Consider the following 19984-nt stretch of genomic DNA (forward strand, 5'->3'; position numbering starts at 1 on the left):
TTGGCGGCAGGTCACAAATGAAAAGCATTGAGAAACAAGAGAGGAAAATTCTCAGAAAAATCCTAGGACCAAAGTTCGAAAATGGAATTTGGATGAAAAAGAAACCACACGAAATTTTTCAATTCACAGAAAAAATCACAGATACCATCAGAAAGAGACGACTAAAATTCTACGGACACCTACACAGAATGGATAACAACAGGCTGACAAAGAAAATTCTAAATCTAGCTCTAACCCTGAAAATCCGCAACAATTGGTTAGCAGAAATACATGAAAATCTACAAGAAATGGGTATCGAGGACGAAACCATTCAAGAAAGAATGAAATTTAGAAGCTTAGTAAACAAACATAAATTTGCAGAGAAACCAACAAGAAAAAATACAGGCTGGACAGAAACACGCAGAAAGGAACACAGCGAAAAAATGAAGAGATATTGGGAAGAAAAGAAGAAGAAACATTGTGCAAAATAAGTTCAAACGCGCTCCACAGCTGGGCACAACGAATCAAAAAAAAATAATAATAATAATAACGTTATTTGTTTTACGTCCCACTAACTGCTTTTACGGTCTTTGGAGACGCCATTGTTAATTTTTCCTTTGAAGAAAGTTCAATACATACATACATACATACATACATACATACATACATACATACATACATACATACATACATACATACATACATACATACATACATACATACATACATACAAATACATTATCATTATAGAATGTTATGCCTTTCAGTGTTCAGTCTGCAAGCCTCTGTGAATTTACTAAACGTCGCCACAATCCTCGATTTGCAACTAGTGTTGAGGCCTCATTTAGTTCTATACCTCTTATCTTTAAATCGTTAGAAACTGAGTCTACCCATTGTCGTCTTGGTCTACCTCTACTTCTCTTACCCTCCGTAACAGAGTCCATTATTCTCCTAGGCAACCTACCCTCCACCATTCGCCCCACATGACCTCACCACCGACGCCGGTTTATGCGTACAGCTTCCTCCAAAGAGTTCATTCCTAAATTAGCCTTTATTTCCTCATTCCGAGTACCCACTTGCCATTGTTCCCACCTGTTTGTAGCAGCAATCATTCTTGCTACTCATGCCTGTTACTTCTAACTTATGAATAAGATATCCTGAGTCCACCCAGCTTTTGCTCCCGTAAAGCAAAGTTGGTCTGAAAACAGACCGATGTAAAGATAGTTTCGTCTGGGAGCTGACTTCCTTCTTACAGAATACTGTTGATCGCAACTGCGAGCTCACTGCATTAGCTTTACGACACCTTGATTCAATCTCACTTACTATATTACCATCCTGGGAGAACGCACAACCTAAATACTTGAAATTATCGACCTGTTCTAGCTTTGTATCACCTATCTGACATTCAATTCTGTTGAATTTCTTACCTACTGACATCAATTTAGTCTTCGAGAGGCTAATTTTCATACCATACACATTGCACCTATTTTCAAGTTCCAAGATATTAGACTGCAGGCTTTTGGCATATTCTGCCATTAAGACCAAGTCGTCAGCATAGGTCAGACTGCTTACTACATTTCCACCTAACTGGTTGAATCCCTCCTTGCCAATTTATACCTTTCAGCAGATGATCCATGTAAACTACGAACAGCAAAGGTGAAAGATTACAACCTTGTCTAACCCCTGTAAGTACCCTGAACCAAGAACTCATTCTACCATCAATTCTCACTGAAGCCCAATTGTCAACATAAATGCCTTCGATTGATTTTAATGATCTCCCTTTAATTCCATAGTCCCCCAATATAGCGAACATCTTTTCCCTCGATACCCTGTCATATGTTTTCTATAGATCTACGAAACAAACACAACTGCCCACTCCTCTCGTAGCATTTTTCAATTACCTGGCGCATACTGAAAATCTGATCCTGACAGCCTCTCTGTGGTCTGAAACCACACTTGTTTTCATCCAATTTCCTCTCAACCACTGATCGCACCCTCCCTTCCAAGTTGCCAGTGAATACTTTGCCTGGTATATTAATCAATGAGATACCTTGATAGTTGTTACAATCCTTCCTGTTTCCTTGCTTATGGATAGGTGCAATTACTGCTTTTGTCCAATCTGAAGGTACCTTACCAAAACTCCATGCATATCTTACTAATCTATGAAGCCATTTCATCCGTGCCTTCCCACTATACTTCACCATTTCAGGTCTAATTTCATCTATTCCTGCTGCTTTATGAAAATGGAGTTTATTTACCATCCTTTCCACTTCCTCAAGCATAATTTCACCAACATCATTTTCCTCCACCCCATGAGCTTGGCTGTTCGCAACACCACCAAGATGATTTCCTTTTACATTGAGAAGATGTTCAAAATATTCCCTCCACCTCTCCAGTGATTCCCTGGGATCTATTATGAGTTCACCTGAATTACTAAAAACACTGTTCATTTCCTTTTTCCCTCCCTTCCTAAGATTCTTTATTACTGTCCAGAAAGGTTTTCCTGCTTCTTGACCTAGCCTTTCCAAGTTATTACCAATATCTTCCCACGACTTCTTTTTGGATTCAACAACTATTTGTTTCGCTCTGTCTCTTTCATCTACGTACAAATCCCTGTCTGCCTCGGCCCTTGTTTGGAGCCATTTCTGATAAGCCTTCTTTTTACGTTTACAAGCTGCTCTAACTTCATCATTCCACCAAGATGTTCGCCTTTTTCCATCTTTACACACAGTTGTTCCTAGGCATTCCCTAGCTGTTTCTACTACAGCATCCCTGTATGCTACCCATTCACTTTCTATATCCTGAACCTGCCTACTGTCTACTGTTCGAAACTTCTCACTAATCATATCCATGTACTTCTGTCTAATTTCCTTGTCCTGGAGAGTTTCTACCCTTATTCGTTTACAAACAGATTTCACTTTCTCTACCCTAGGCCTAGACATACTTAGTTCACTACAGATCAGACAGCGGTCTGTATCATTGAAAAATCCCCGGAAAACTCGTACATTCCTAACAGATTTCCTGAATTCGAAGTCTGTTAAGATATAGTCTATTATGGATCCGATACCCCTAACCTCCCGTGTGTAGTGGTGAATTGCCTTATGCTTGAAGAATGTATTCGTAACTGCTAAACTCATACTAGCACAGAAGTCCAGCAAACGCTTCCCATTCCCATTAGCTTCCATATCTTTCCCACATTTACCAATCACCCTTTCGTATCCTTCACTTCTATTCCCAACTTTTGCATTGAAATTGCCCATTAGCACTATTCTATCCTTGCTGTTGACCCTGATCACGATGTCACTCAATGCTTCATAAAACTTCATCCTCATCTGCACCCTCACATGATGAATACATAGAGACAATTCTAGTCCTAATTTCTCCAATTGACAAATCTATCCACATCATTCGCTCATTTACGTGCCTTACAGAAACTATGTTGCGTGCAAAAGTATTCCTGATAAAGAGCCCTACCCCAGACTCTGCCCTTCCTTTTTAACACCCATCAAGTACACTTTATAATCTCCTATCTCTTCCTCGTTATCTCCCCTTACCCGAATATCACTTACTCCTAGCACATCCAGATGCATACTCTAGGCACTCTAGTTCTACTTTCTTTCTTCCATAAGCCCCATTAATATTGATAGCTCCCCATCCAATTCCATTTTGTTCGCCAAGTTGTTTCGAAGGAGTCCCTCGCCTGTCAAATGGGAGTGGGTTATGAACCAACAGTGAATTGTATAGTCCTAGCCTCCTGAGCACACGGAGGGCCATGGCTCAGGATATGTCCGAGATGCCCACTCCCATTCCATAGCAACTGGTATCCCGACTCTCAGGACCACTTACTAGGCCACTCAACCGTTGCCCATGGCTCACGCTCAGCCGTTGCCCATGGTTCACGAACTAGGACGCGACTACAGTAACCCACACAATGAACCATACTTCATAAAATTATTTTTCTAAACTTAACCTATTTCAGCCATTGTCAAGCCATTCAGAGAAACCTGGGATGGGCATTCAGAAGAGTTACTAAAACTTGGTACTAAGAAATTTAGTCTCTGCCTTTTATTCAATTTGTCCACAACATTAAGAAAATCAACCGACTACCATGAAAGTAACTAGCGAACAGACAGAATCATGAAGGTTGATGGCCAAGATCTTGTTCAAATATCTTCTTAAATAGCAAGAGAGAGCAGATATATCAGTAAAAAGTTGAAGAAATTATTTCAACCAGGAAGATATTAATGTTATTGGTTTTAGGTTCCATGAACTATTTTTACGGTTTTCAGAAACACTGAGATGACAGACTTTTGTCCTGCAGAAATATACTAGGTGTCCAAGACCAGGTCTTGCAGCCTTGAACTGTTCTTCACTATATCCATTGTAATCAGAGTCTCGTTCATCCCTCTTTCATTTTGTTTGTAATTTTATAGTATGCTTTAGCATTCCTTCTTCATCCATTTTACATGTCCAAACCATCTCTCTCCTATAAACATTCAATAACGTTATTTGTTTTACATTCCACTAACTACTTTACCGGTTTTCGGAGATAACGTAGTCCTGCAGGAGTTCTTTTACATGCCAGTAAATCTTCTGACACGAGGCTGACGTATTTGAGCACCTTCAAACACCACCGGCCTGAGCCAGGATCAAACCGGCCAAATTGGGGTGAAAAGGCCAGCGCCTCAACCGTCTGAGCCACTCAACCCAGCTTATATACTGTACATTCAACTTTTCCCCTTTATATTTTTATTTCTAATTTCTGCTGTCTATATTCATTTTTCATCCTCCTCTGCCACTGACCATGTCTTGGCAGTCTATGTTATAACAGGCATGTTCTTACAGTCATTTATTCAGACTTCACTGATATTATGTTAGTTCCATAGTAGTTTGCAAACTCAGTGATAGACATCACTTCCACGTTGTATCTTGCTGCTGATATCTATATCGAGCCTTGAATTCTCCATCGATTCCCTTCCAAAGAACTTGGAACTTGGAACAACTTCAAATATATTAGCCTAAAATTGAATGCTCCCTTCCCTTCACTCCTTTTTGTCACCATTGTCTTGCTTTTTTCCACACTAATTCCCATCTCGTTTTCTTCAATCTTGTGATTTACTGCATCAAGCTGCTTCTGAACTTCTTGCTAAATCCTTCTCCACATTACTGAAGCAGACTGCGCTGCATGTAGTGCCTGTAAACACAATGAAGTTCTTAGAAATGACGATGCATTGACGGTACGTTGCTATCAAGTGTACTCGCTGTTTTATATTGACCTCTACCATTAGAACAGAGGCCTCTGAAATGTAACCAGCAGACACTTATTAAGAAAAATACAATACAATACAATGCCTACAAAGCCACAATTCCATACAAAAAAGAAAATTATAACTTTACATCTATAGAAGTAGGACGACTTACTGTATGTTTAAAGCTAAAGGCACAGTAACAGACATATTTGCAGTGTTCTGTAAGCAGTTCAGATTTGAAAACACATTTATGAACACTGTGGCTTTGGTGGCTTTAGTCAGTTGCTCTTTTGAGAAATATTTTTTTTTTCTTTTACAATTGGCTTAACGTCGCGCCGACACAGATAGATCGTATGGCGATGATGGAACTGGAAAGGCCTCGGAATAGGAAGAAAGAGGCCGTGGCCTTCATTAAGGTACAGCCCCAGCATTTGCCTGGTGTGAAAATGGGAAACTACGGAAAACCATCCTCAGAGCTGCCGACAGTGGGGCTCGAACCCACTATCTCCCGGATGCGAGGTCGCAGCTGCGCGCCCCTAACCGCACGGCCAACTCGCCTGGTGAAATCATTTTTATAACAGTTATGAATGTCATTTAGAACTCTCATTTACCACCTGATTATACGACATACCGTATTTCTGGAATACTTCTTTTACTTAGCAACCTCTTGCAAGAAGAAGCTGAATGACATATGATGTTGAAAATAAAATGACCTCATTCATGGACAATCGCATATGCTGATGATGTGTTTCTTGTTTATAAATCCTGTCAGAGCTTAGAAAAAGGGATTATGTGTTGGAATGACTGCTCGAATGAAAACAGTCTGCGGATAAACGTTAAGAAAACCAACCGACTACCTTGAAAGCGACTAGCGAACATATGGCACCATGAAGGTTAATGACTTAGATCTTGTTTTAAAAAAAACACCAATTTAATACCTCGGTTCTTGCATCAGCTAGGACAGCAAAACGCTTCACGATGTTCCAGCATAAATGAACTCTGGACGGCTGAAATGGCGGCAAGTCATCAGAGTTTTCTGCGACAAAAAACTACCCATTCTTCTCAAGGGGAAAGTGTATAAATCCATTATTATAACTGTTATTGCACTCTACGGTTCAGAGTAGAAGACGGCCAGATACAAACCCTCCATGGAAATGTAATGAAAATGCTGCACTGGTCGTTTGGATATATGAAACTCGACCACGGCAGAAATGACCACATCAATGGATGGGTGTTGCGCCAATCTTAGACAAGTCAGACTTGACGACGCCCTATAAGAAAACTGCTAGGAAGGAGAATAATTTGACTCTCTAGAGAGGTCAAGGGCTTTTCATGGAGGATTCCGACAATGTAGAGCAATAGACATCAATGTACTGTGCCCATCAAATTTGGCCTACAATGAACATTTTGTAGTGCAGTCAACTAACAGGCTATAATTTATTTCGTATGGACGAGATACTTCCAGCCCGGCTTATAGAGATGTGTTCACATGTTGGAAACCGGTTTTAGCCAGCCAGGAGCGAAGTATTGATTTTCCAATCGAGCGATCAGCTGTGCCACGTGACCCAGTGAGGGCTCTCAAGGCCGCTGCGAGGTGAATACGCATGACAAGTGTCTTCAAATGAGAGCACTTTCCAGCATTATAATAACCTATCAGGAGGAAGACGGCAGCCAATTATAAGACGACGTGGAGCCACACCTACCTCAGGAAGTTAATAAATACCTTAGTTTTGCGATACTCTCTTGCGCTCTTACTCTCGTGCTGTCTGGCTATCTTGCGCTCTTGTTCTCCTGCTTTCCTGCTGAATGACTGAATCGGCGCTCTCAATTATTGTACAGAAAATTCTGAACACGAGCATTCTATAGTTGGACTTGAAATGTCATTCTTTTATGATTCTGACGAACCTCCACAGGCTAAGTTAAGTGTTGTTCATCATCTAAAAGATGGAAGATCACCGGCAGATATCCAGTTCCATCATGCATTTAAGTACTTTTTAAAAAAAATTTCTCTGTTCATCTTTGTAGAAGTAATGCTTGCTTATTCATTAGCGTTGATATTTCTTCTACATTTGCAGTAGTAATTGATATTTGGTAGTGTTGTCAGGTTGAGTGTGAATGACTGGTAAAACCTATTAGTGTAGCTAGGATATGTGTGTGTGTCTCCTGTGACTAATCTAAAGGTCCCATTTGATAGCCTAGCATTAATTAAAAATCATTGTCCGCGACGATAACTAATAATTTGAATTTTGGAATATTTTCAATAAGGAAACAACATGGGGCAGATTTCCAGCATTTTCTTTGCATGCCGAATGTCTACGTAAATTCCTTCTTGTTGGATTTAACATGTGTTAGAGTCATCTGGCTTATTGTCAAGCTTTGGTTCACGTAATATCTTGTGCATATAATAATAATAATGATAAGAAGAAGAATTTCATTTTGGGTTAAATGAATGGATAAAGGGTCATGAGTGTAAATATTGCTTGATTTTGTGTCGATGTTCATGTGTGCTCAATTGTAGTGAAGATGGGCCTGGAATATGGCAGAATCCTGACGGATCTATTAATGTAGTTGTTGAATGGTTGAAATCCATTTATTGAATTTTATTGAGGAATATATGAGTGGTAAACGTATTTTCTTCAGTTGCTGAGCACGCGTTAATTTGAGAATGTAGAATGGAGGAATAATAAAGTCGTCATTCATGAGGCATAAACGTGAATGCTATATTTGACCTGTATGATGTGCGTGTCTGTAGCCGACCAATTTTCCAGATATTTACTGCTAATGCTGTTGTAACCAACGTTGTGGAATCTACATCATCTTTGACCAAGTGACCACTAAAGTTTTGTCACATATCCGAGATGATATAGATGTTGATTCCCATAGGGAATCTGAAATATTTGTTCCGAATGAGTAAATTTATATTGGTATTACATATCCGAGAGTCGAAAATAAAATCTTTCTTTAGCCAATATTGTCATCATGAGAATTCGCATGTCCAGGGTTAAAAATCAAAATCATAAAAATCAAGAATTAGAGTTCGTTGTAAACATTGTAGATAATTCGCGTGTGTCTTTGTGTGAATGTGGTATGTGTGTGTTGTATTAATTTCTGTGACTGGCGATATATTTTCTTCTTTTGAAATGTGGTTTTGACCTGGCCTTGTGTTTTGGTCAGTTTGGGCCCAGGTTGTTAACACCGTTGTTTGAGATGATTTAATTTATTTGGAGTTTAACCTTTGCAAATTTTATTTAAAAATTAAGTTGAGACAAGATTACAATTTCAAACGCCAATGAATAAGGAGGGGTTATTTCAATCGTTTGGACAAAGGTTCATTGTGTTCTAAAGCTTAAAATGTTAAATTTTGTCAAGGCGTCAGAGGTTTAAGGTCAACTTTACGTGTTGTTCAGTTGAATATTAGAGGAAATTTTGTAGGAATAATTATTGTCTGAATACAATTCAATGGAAATGAGTCCGATAAAGGTATTCTGAAATGATGATTTTCTGAATAAGATTTGTTGACTTAAGTTGAATAATTTCATGTTTTACGAACAAGATAATGTGGCATAAAATTATCTATGAGTAGAACAACGCGATCAATTATTTGTTTCTAGTGGATTTAGATGCCGTAATTTATTCAATTATTTATTTTATTTTATTTTGAAGTAATAAATGTCATCAGGGAGAGATCTGACAATTCAAAGGTTTAAAATCATTTGCAGAGCAAATAGCTTATTGAGATCTGCTCATTTCATTTTGTAAAAAAATTTAAGTATGACCAAAAATACATTTTATCCCAATGTAGAATTTTATTTTTGCATTTTGTCAAGCCAGGTGTGGGCTAATATTAATTTGTAAATTTACAGAATTATTTAACGTCGAAATGGGATCAAAAATTTAAGAGCTGTATCTAGAGAGGGACCGGCTGAGAAGGTGGTTTTTCTTGCTATCAAGATTTATAACAAGATGTTATTTTCTTTTTTTCACTTAGTGCCAGCTGATAATAAATATCAAAACCTGTTGTTTGATTCTTTTTGTGTTATTGTCGTCAGTCCTTGTTTCTTTCCCTATCCTCAAAATTAAGTAAAGCTTGACAGTGAATGGTCCACCTTTGAGACCCTCGCTCTCTGGCTGAGTGTGCCCGGTAAAAAGGGGACAGTATGAAACGACACAGAAATCTATCAAGCAGCATTTGTTCTCCACATTAGAACAGCTGCAAAGGGCATTAGTCTCCATGGAAGGATTGGCCTTATTAAAACCTGGTAACAGATATAAAATATCCTTGGGATAAATGACCCCCAATATAATGGTCCGTTATTGGACCATTCCCTATGGGAATCAACATCTGTATTATCTGAAGGCCAGGCAGGCATCAATTTTTTGGAAATGAGACATAGCTCTCATAGTGCATTGGCACTGCTGGTGGCTTCAAGTAGCCTATGCAGTGGCCTCCACGGTATGCACTAGCCTTGCGTCTTGGGTGGTGTGCTAAGTCCCAACTGATGAGCCTAACTTAGCACACGGGGGCGAAACGCAGGCAACCAAGAATGAGTTAGCTGGAAAATTTGTAATGTCCAATAACGGACCATTATATTGGTATTATAAATTTACTCATTCGGGACAAATATTTTAAATTCCCTATGGGAATCAACATCTGTATTATCTGAAGGCCAGGCAGGCATCAATTTTTTGGAAATGAGACGTAGCTCTCACAGTGCATTGGCACTGTTGGTGGCTTCAAATAGCCTATGCAGTGGCCTCCACGGTATGCACTAGCCTTGTGTCTTGGGTGGTGTGCTAAGTCCCAACTGATGAGCCTAACTTAGCACACGAGGGCGAAACGCAGGCAACCAAGAATGAGTTAGCTGGAAAATTTATAATGTCCAATAACGGACCATTATATTGGTATTATAAATTTACTCATTTGGGACAAATATTTTAAATTCCCTATGGGAATCAACATCTGTATTATAAATGACCCCATATAACAATAGCCAATATCAGGGCCTCTCAGGGTGCATGCACTGTGCAAAAGACGACTTCACTTGGTAGATCAGAGTGCGGACCCCCACTCCTCGAGTTGGAGCAATAGCGTTGTCTCTCTCTTTCCCCGCGCCGGTCTCACTCGCTCCCCGTCTCCCTCTTCCTCACTTGCTCCGTAGCGCTCCAAATCCAAGAAGAGTTGAGCCGAGCTTAGCCCAGAGATGAAGCGTTGGTTCGAGCCGAGTGGGACAGATGCACTGCGCACAGGAACTCTGCGCCGCAGTTTGCACGCGTGAGATTTTGGGAGTTAGAGAGGCCCTGGCCTATACTGATGCTTGTTGTTTAAAGGGGCCTAGCATCTAGGTCATCAGCCTATAGCCTATAATAAAGAAGACTTTCTTTAATGTCATCTAAAGTAGTACTAACTCATGCAAACTGTCTGTATTAACAGAAAATTAGTAGCCAGGGCTTCAATTGCGGTCCACCCCTAGTATTCTCTTGGAGCGAAAGTAACTACAGAAAACAACCTGCAGTCCTGCCAACAGGATGGTACAAATTCACTCTTTCCCTACTGCAAACTCACAGCTACACGACCTATACTGCGTAATATTTTTGCTCAGTAATGAAAATGAAATGGCAGTGTCACATTTCGAGATACACTAGCCACAAAGGAGGTGAGAAATAGAGTGCAGAAGAGCTCTCACGTTTACCAGCAAGTACGAACACTCCTCTGGGATCGCGAAGTATCAACAAACTCAAAGCTGGTGATGTTCAAGGAGTACTTCATACCAATCTTAACCTATGGTATTGAAACCTGCACCCTCACTAAGAAAGAATCATCAAGGTTACAGACATCCCAGATGAAGTTCCTTAGGTCCACAATTGCAACAGTATTTACAAGCATTAAAAGCAGAGAATGAGATTTTAAAGAAGGTACGTTTACTGGAATCAAAAGTACTGGTACCAGTAAACACCCAGAACACAGGTGGCTCCGAGAATTGTAGCGCTTGGTGTCAAGTTGCTTCAGATTCTAGGAGGAAAAGTGTACAGGTAAATAAGGACAACTTTGTAATTGATACCAAAAATAGATTTTCAGCCCTGAGGGAAGTAAGAGATACACAAGGACTTATCCGTATGGGAAGCAGTCAAACGTATAGCGCAAACTCCATTACGAGAAGCGGCAAAGTTAGGCCTAAAATCCCACACAGTGCACCAGCGGAAGTGTCGAACATTCTTATATTTGGTGATAGCCAGGCAAGGGGAATTGCGAAGAAAATGAACAATGAAGATATTGCAGTATCGGCCGTCATCTATCCTGGGGCCTCAATCAAAAAGGTATTGGAAAACACCGAGCAGGCAGCAAGAAATCTCGGAAGTCGTGATGCAGTAGTGATCATCGGCGGGACGAACGACGTAGCTCACAACTACGCTAAGAATGTCATTTCTGAACTTAAATGTACACTAGGTAAGCTGACTCACACTAACAACTTTGTAATGAATGTACTCCACAGGCATGATTTGATTAGAGGCTCGCGTGTGAACAATGAAGTGGACAAAGTTAATACAGATATGGTTAAAATTTGTAAACATTTTCGTAATACTCAGGTAATTGAATGCAGCAGTTTCGAGAGACACTGTTACACAAAGCATGGCTTTCATCTAAACAATTCAGGTAAACGAAAGATAGCAAATATTGTTCTAGATTTTATTAATCTTAAGATATGTACTGTAAAATAGACAACTCCCTTGAGTTATAATACTGACCAAGAAAACTAGTAGAAAGAGCCAGCTGTACTTCAAGCTGGCTCAGTCAACTAGAAAATGAAACTCAGGAAAGTAAGGAATTTCAAGTTACCCAAGTGCAACAGTCAAGTTTTAGGGAGGAAGGGGGTCTGAGATTGCTCTTGGTAAACTGTCAGAGTGTAGTAAATAAACAATTAAAATTCAGTACATTGATAGAATCTTATGAGACTGATGTGGTAACAGGAGTGGAATCGTGGTTGAGAGAAGGGGTGGGTAATAGAGAAGTATTTCCAGAAGGGTATACAGTCTATCGTAGAGACTGCGGAGATAAAATGGGAGGGGGGGTGGCTGCTTATTCTGGTGAAGGAAACTTATTGTTCACATGAATGGTTTACCGATGAAAGGGATGAAATATTAGGGATAAAATTAGTTTGTGATAATATGAAGGAGGTGGGAATTATAGGAACTTTAAAGGTCTGGAAGGGAGGAAAGAGACATTGAAATATTTGAGAAAATAATAGATTATACTCATAAAAACAATAATAATGATATGGTAATAATTGGGGGAGATCTAAACTTACCTGAAGTTGAATGGAATGGAGCTGCAAGTGAAGCCCATGAAAAGAAACTGGCAAATAAGTTACCTACTTTGGGAGGGAGGATATACACAAGTAGTACAAGAACTGACTCTTCTCAATAACTTACTAGATGTATTCTTGGTTAAACCATGGGAAAACCGAGGTAATTGAAGGAATAGGTGACCATAAGACTGTAATAATGGATGTAGGACTGGTACCAAAAAGGCTTAATAAGAGGGTCACACAGGGCAAGAAATTGTACAGAAAAACTAAAGTTGATGAATTTGGGACTTACCTTAAATCACAATTCAGCTGTTGGATAAGTGAAGGGAGTAATGTGGATACACTTGGGGCTAAATTTAAAGGAATCACTTGGGAAGGAGAGAAGAGATTTGTACCTGTTAAGAAGGGTAAAATGACCTCAGACCTTGTTTATTATACAAGGGAAATAAGAAAATTAAAAAGAAAATGTAGGATAGTGAACAGGAAAATCAAAGAGGGTAGGGGGAGTAGAGAAACTAGAAAACAGCTAATGAGGGAACTGAATAGAGTGAAAAAGGAAGCAAAAGAGAATTATATGAATGGCATACTTCAAGAGAGTAATGACCGCAAAGGGAAATCAAAGTTGATCAAATAGGAATCAAAAAGGTTTTATTGGTTTTTTTTTGCTATTTGCTTTACGTCGCATCGACACAGATACGTCTTATGGCGATGATGGTATAGGAAAGGCCTAGGAATGGGAACGATGCAGCCGTGGCCTTAATTAAGGTACAGCCCCAGCATTTATCTGGTGTGAAAATGGGAAACCATGGAAAACCATCTTCAGGGCAGCCGACAGTGGGGTTCGAACTCACTATCTCCCGATTACTGGATGCTGGCCGCACTTAAGCGACTGCAGCTATCGAGCTCGGTGAATCAAAAAGGAAAAGGAATCCAAATTCCTACAGTGGTGGGAGAAGGGGGTGAACACTATTTAACAGATACTGAGAAAGCAAACCTATTTGGTAAGGAATTCAGAGATTCAGTAGAAGATTGTCAGGAGTTGGAAACCGAAACAGAAGATAGAGAGGGAGAGACACATAGGGAAACAAGAAGCTTCTCATTCACAAATGAAGATATTTTCAGAGAAATTCAGCTGCTTCAGCAAGGAAAAGCAGAAGGAAGTGACCAAATTATTGGGGAGGTATTAAAGACAATGGGGTGGCAAATAGTGCCTTATTTAAAATTTCTCTTTGACTATGTCATAAATAATAGTGTAATACCAAAGGAATCGAATGAATCTATAATAATACCAATTTATAAAGGAAAGGGTGATAAAAGGAAACCAGAGAACTACAGACCAATCAGCCTGACCAGTATAGTTTGTAAAATACTGGAGAGTTTAATATCAAAGTACATCAGAGGGATATGTGATGATAAAAATTGGTTCATGAGGAGCCAGTATGGATTTAGAAAGAAATTTTCTTGTGAGGCACAACTGGTGGGATTTCAGCAGGACATATCAGATCACTTGGATTCAGGAGGCCAAAGCCTTTGATAGAGTGGAACATGGAATATTATTAAAGAAATTGGAGGGAATAGGATTGGACGTAAGGGTTACAAGTTGGATAAAAACATTTCTAAAATTAAGGGTTCAGAAAGTCAAAGTAGGAAATAATGTATCGCAGGAACAGAAAGTTTGGAAGGAAATTGCACAAGGTAGTATAATCGGTCCGTTACTTTTCTTAATATACGCAAATGATTTAGGGAATAATATAACATCAAAAATCAGATTGTATGCAGATGACATAATTGTTTATAGGAAAATAAATAACACTGAGGATTGTTCAGAATTACAAAGGGACCTTGTGAGTATCCAACAATGGGTTGAAGAAAATAATATGAAGGTTAATGGAGGCAAATCAACTGTTACAACATTTACAAACAGGAGTTTTTAAACTGAATTTGAATATACTTTGGATGAGGTACTTATCCCAAAAGATGGCAAGTGCAAATACTTAGGTGTGAGATTTGAAAGTAATTTGCACTGGAAGGGTCATGTGGATGACATTGTTGGGAAAGCATACAGATTGTTACATGTCATAATGAGGCTACTTAAAGGATGCGATAAAGAATTAAAAGAAAAAAGTTACTTGGTTCGTCCATTATTGGAATATGCAAACAGTGTTTGGGATACTCACCAAGAATACCTAATAAAAGAAATAGATAGTGTGCAGAGGAAGCAGCAAGATTTGTAACAGGGGATTTCAGGAGAAGGAGTAATGTATCAGAAATGTTAAAGGAACTTGGGTGGGAAACTTTAAGTAAGAGAAGGAGAAAACTATATAGAGCCTATACAGGAGAAGAAGCATGGGGAGATATCCGTGAGAGGCTTCAGTTGGAAAATAATTATATCGGCAGGACTGACCACAAATATAAAATTAGAAGGAATTTTAGCAGAAGCGATTGGGGTAAATTTTCATTCATTGGGAAGGGTGTGAAGGAGTGGAACAATTTACCAGGAGTAGTGTTTGATCCTTTTCCAAAATCTGTACAGATATTCAAAAAGAGAATAAACAGCAACAGAGAAAATAAATGAAATGTTAGAGGGCAATCGACCAGTGCAGGTTATTGTAAATAAAAAATGTGTGTGAATTAAATTAATTCCATCCCCTGGTCTAAGGAGTTTGGACAGCCAAAGTAGGGGACTGCCTGGAGGGGTGAAGTACAGTGGGGACTTCGAGGGCCCTGGGACCGCTACGGTAGCTGGGCAGGCCCTTCAGGAACTCTGAAAAGTGGTGGCAAAAGGGGCCCTGGTTAAGACACAGCAGGTCGTTATGCTACTTAGGTTTCAAAATGGGTAAATAAAATAAATAAATAAAAAAAATAAAAAAATAAATAAATGCAATGTAAATTTTAATCTTATACCAGTTGTATAGTATCATTTGAAGTAATTCCATATACTGTATATAAGTTGACTATATTTGTAAGTACAGGAGATATTATAAGTAGAATTTTGTAAACAATATAAATTTATTAAGGATGAGCTGTGTGTTTAATAGAAAAAATTGTTAGCGTAAATTGTATAATATTGTATTCTAGGAAAATTTTCTTCTTGTGTTAGCCACCGAGGTAGACACCTCATTTGCAAATAAAGAGATTTTGATTTTTAATTTGATTTTGAATTCAGAAAACCAAACTGGATAAATTAAGGAATGATGTGGTTAGGAAGGAAGCTGAAATTGTTACATCATTGTTAGATTGGGTCAGCATGTCCAGACTGAGGTCGTTTTGGCATGTAATGAGGATGGAGTCAACAAGGACAGCATATGTTACTTGGAGATACATGTGGCAGGGAAACAGATAGTGGAAAGACCAAGAACCCACTGGATGGACATTGTAAAGGTGGGACTTCTTTTTTTTTTTTTTTGCTTTACGTTACACCAACACAGATAGGTCTTATGGCGATGATGGGACAGGAAAGGCCTAGAAATGGGAAGGAAGCGGCCGTGGCCTTAATTAAGGTACAGCCCCAGCATTTGCCTGATGTGAAAATGGGAAACCTCAGAAAACCATCTTCAGGGCTGCCGACAGTGGGGTTCAAACCCACTGTCTCCCGGATGCGAGCTCACAGCTGCACGCTCCTAACCGCACAGCCAACTCGCCCGGTAGGTGGGACATTGCAGATCGGGAAAGGACACTGGAGGACATCATTAACAACAGAACGTACCTCAATAAGACAGAATGGAAGAGGCTCGCCAACAGTACCCGGAAAACTGGAATTGTAAAATGATGATGATGATGAATAAAAACGATTATAAACGTCGACTGATGAAACAGAGCAAACAAATACTGTATTTGAACATAATGTATCAAAGATAAAGGCGAGAGGAAAAGGCAGAAAAATACACAAAAGGATAATTACAATGATAAGCTAATGTGGGAAGGAGAGGGAAAGAAATGACAATATCAAAACAAAAGATCAAGGACAAATTCAAAATTTACAAATAATGTCATCCTGGTGGCTCATCTAAGCTGCAGTTCTAAAGGCTATTGGAAACTAACCCAGAAACAACCACAACCATTTGAAACAACAGTTCAAACCATGAATAGCGCAAATCTTTTGCTAGCAGCCCTCACTTGTTAAACATGATGCATGCAATAATTTTAGAAACCAAATCCCTGGTAATAAGGTTGAATCAGGCAATGAATACATTTTGTTTGCTGCTATAATGTCGTCCATATGTGACATTATCTCAATACCAAGTTGAATAACAAAAGTTTAATGCCATCATTTAAAACAACCTATAAACCCAATGATCCAGTTTTGAATAATAAGACTATAACATACCTGGGAAGCAGTATTGGTACTCCTACGCTGGGAACGCATTACAGACTGCATGAACCATGGACGTCTCCCAGGTTCATTATGCCTGTTAAAGAATCAGGTGATTAAATGCAATGGCACAGTGAACACCAACAGAAAAATAATAAGGAAAAGATTAAGATAAAATCAAGGAAAAAATAATGTCCAATTTAATTATGTTTATACATTATTTTGTATGTATATAAAAAAGAGGTTTATCCGTACATTGGTCAGAATTAAGAAGTATGGTACTTCTGCATCGGCCATGTCCATAGTAATAAGGAAATGCAATTTTTAATTTTCCTTTAACTCTGTCTGTCTGTCTGTATGCTAAACAGAATGTAATGAAAATCGGTATGTAAAATCAGGGAATAAGTCACTACAATCTAGGCCAGGGCCTCTCAGGGTGTATGCGCCGTGCAGTGCATGGGCGCAAGGTGCAGGAGACGACTTCACTAGATTAACCAGAGTGCAAACCCCCACTCCATTTCCCCTACACCTGTCTCACCCGTTCGGCCTGTCTTCGCCTTCTCCACCTTCCCCGGTGATCCTCCCCTCATTGCGAAATGTTTATGTGCAGTGAGCGGTGACACTGTTGTATGGGACAATGTTATTGGTGTTAAAACCCTCTTATTTCAATCTGGTTTGAGCAGACAATTTATCTTCTCTAACTCTTCTTTTCCTTTATCTTTGCAATGATACCAGTTATGCCTGGAACAAGGGACCGGCTGACAGCAATTTGAGAGCCTTCTTTAAATTACAATCAGAAATACGCCTACTCGCACGCAATCTAGTTTTCGTACAAGTCAAAGCAGGAAAAAATTCTTTTCACATATGCATGTGGAACCAAACATGCAGCTTAGGAAAATCTTCCTTCGACAAATTTTCGTAGAATTTGAGCAAAGCCGTTATATTGGAAAATAGATCTTTTTGATTAACTTATCACATAACTATTGTCCCACGGATTAAGCATTTGGCTTTATCGTCTTGATTGACAAAGAAATACTAAAGTTCCCAGTTCGATTGAAATGGACTTTCGAAGTCTTTGCTTTCTTCGAAACAGGTTGCTCCATTATGATGTTGTTGTTGTCTTCCGCTTATCTATTTCACTGATAAACAAGCCGTCTATCGACGAACGCTTCTTTGCTCTCAGCGCACTACACCATCCGAGTCAAGCCAAGTTGAGGCGAGTCGGAACGATGCACAGTGCACGGAGTCTCTGTGCCTCGATTTGCACGCGTGAGATTTTGAGCGTTTGAGAGGCCCTGATCTAGGCTATAAATAATTTTGTTTATGCTGATTGAAGGAAGGACTGAAGGATTAAGGGAAGGCCTAAATTTTAATTCTCAAATATCTATATTAACAATAGTTATAGAATACAATTTTTTATAATTTATGTCTAATACAGGTTTACCGTACCAGCTACAATAATAGAGATATTCATTAATTTAGACTTTTCTTGCTTAGTCCATATCAACACCAAGCCACGAGAAAATGGCCAGACAAAATTCAATGAAAATCGATATATAAAGTTGTAGAATAAGGCACTACAATCCAGGCAATAATTAATTTTATTCACGGTGGGTGAAATGGTAGTTTAGGGGAAGGCCTACAATTTAATTCACACACACACAGACAGATGACGGAAAATTAAAAACCGCACTGGTCAAATTGATAAATACTATGTAAGTTATAGATAACACAATTTCTGATTCTTTGTCTTATACAGTTTTACGATATTGGCTATAATAACAGAGATATTCATAATTTAGACTTTTGTTGCTTAATCCATATCAATACCAATATTGCTAACATGGAAATATTGTTCAATCGTGTTAACTGGCGATGGTAATGGTTTTTGTCGTGACAGTCTTAAGGTGAAAATTGAGTGGTCATCAACCCACATCGGCAAGGAAAATTTTAAAGATGACTAGCAAAATGAGAAAAAATTGTGTAGGAACATCATGAAAGGAGTCTGAAGAAAACTAAACATGACACTGGCTATTGTTTGTTGTAATGTGCTTCAACTCCTCTGTTCCCACTCATTTCTGATAGATGGCATTACTGCTGCATGCTCAGTGTAACAACCTGCTTGAATACTGGCGAGAAGTAGCTGGTCAGTTAGATAACTTTCTTTTATTTTTTTTTAGCATGCTATTCCCCTGGTTCATACATGTTCTCATAACTACTGGTACGAGACACACTGGTTCATCATAGCATTCCAACCATTCGATTCCTGCTAAGAGGCACTGATAGGAATGGGCAGGGTGAGCACATAATGGAAAATGTTAGAGCAGTGTTTACCACTGCCTCTGGCCTACTTGTTCCAGCTCTAGAACTTGCCACTGTTATAATGCCAGCGTAGAAAATGGCTCGCATGGTCAGACGGGATTAAGAGGAGAAATTCTGACTTATATGAAAGGTCTTTGAAACTATAGCAGTAAGTTAACTGACAATTATTAGAATATAATATACAAATAAGATAGACATGATACTGATACGGGCCCTGAAAGCATCAACGGCAACATACAAATAAGATATTTGAATTACAGATTAGAAATTTAAATATCATGATTTTTTTTTCTTTTTTAGGTGTAATTAAGGATTTAAGGAAAGGAGAAATTTCAAGAAAAGAGCAGAAAGCACTTTCAATTTTAGTATATAGTGACTAACTTAATAGGTTTTATTCATTTTAAGATTTGAAAGTTATTCTATTTTTAAAGTTTTTACTAAATGACACAGTAAGTGTAAGTGAACAGTTTACACACAAATGAAATATTTTAACAATTTCAAGATTTACATATAAGTTGTTCTGTTGATGACTGTATTGTACAAATGTATGAAGTCCAAGGATTTTGTCTGATGTTTTTGCACCGCTGAAGAAGAGAGCAGTAGCTCTCGAAACATGTACGGTAGATAAATATAATAAAATGTAAAGTATTAACAAGACAGAAAAGTGTTTTATAAAAATTGAAGATAAAAAATATCCGTGAAAAGGGAGAAACTGCAGTTTTTCATTTGATAGAACATTTCATATGATAACATTGCTTTTAAATGTGGCGTTGCAGTCGGTTAATATTGTACTCTAACAAGAATACTGACATAACTGT

At 38.7% G+C, this 19984-nt stretch overlaps 1 protein-coding gene across 4 annotated transcripts in view; it reads right to left on the minus strand.

The window, feature by feature from the left end:
* The window catches only part of LOC136877569 (serine-rich adhesin for platelets), a 467126-nt gene that overhangs the window by 214462 nt on the left and 232680 nt on the right, over positions 1-19984 (minus strand). For all 4 annotated transcript variants that reach the window (XM_067151717.2, XM_067151719.2, XM_067151715.2 and 1 more), the window contains one exon: positions 16860-16941. In XM_067151717.2, the coding sequence (XP_067007818.2) occupies positions 16860-16941 (82 nt within the window). The remainder of the gene's footprint in view (positions 1-16859; positions 16942-19984) is intronic.

The sequence above is a fragment of the Anabrus simplex genome, chromosome 7 (genome assembly GCF_040414725.1).
Source record: "Anabrus simplex isolate iqAnaSimp1 chromosome 7, ASM4041472v1, whole genome shotgun sequence".
NCBI lineage: Eukaryota > Metazoa > Arthropoda > Insecta > Orthoptera > Tettigoniidae > Anabrus > Anabrus simplex.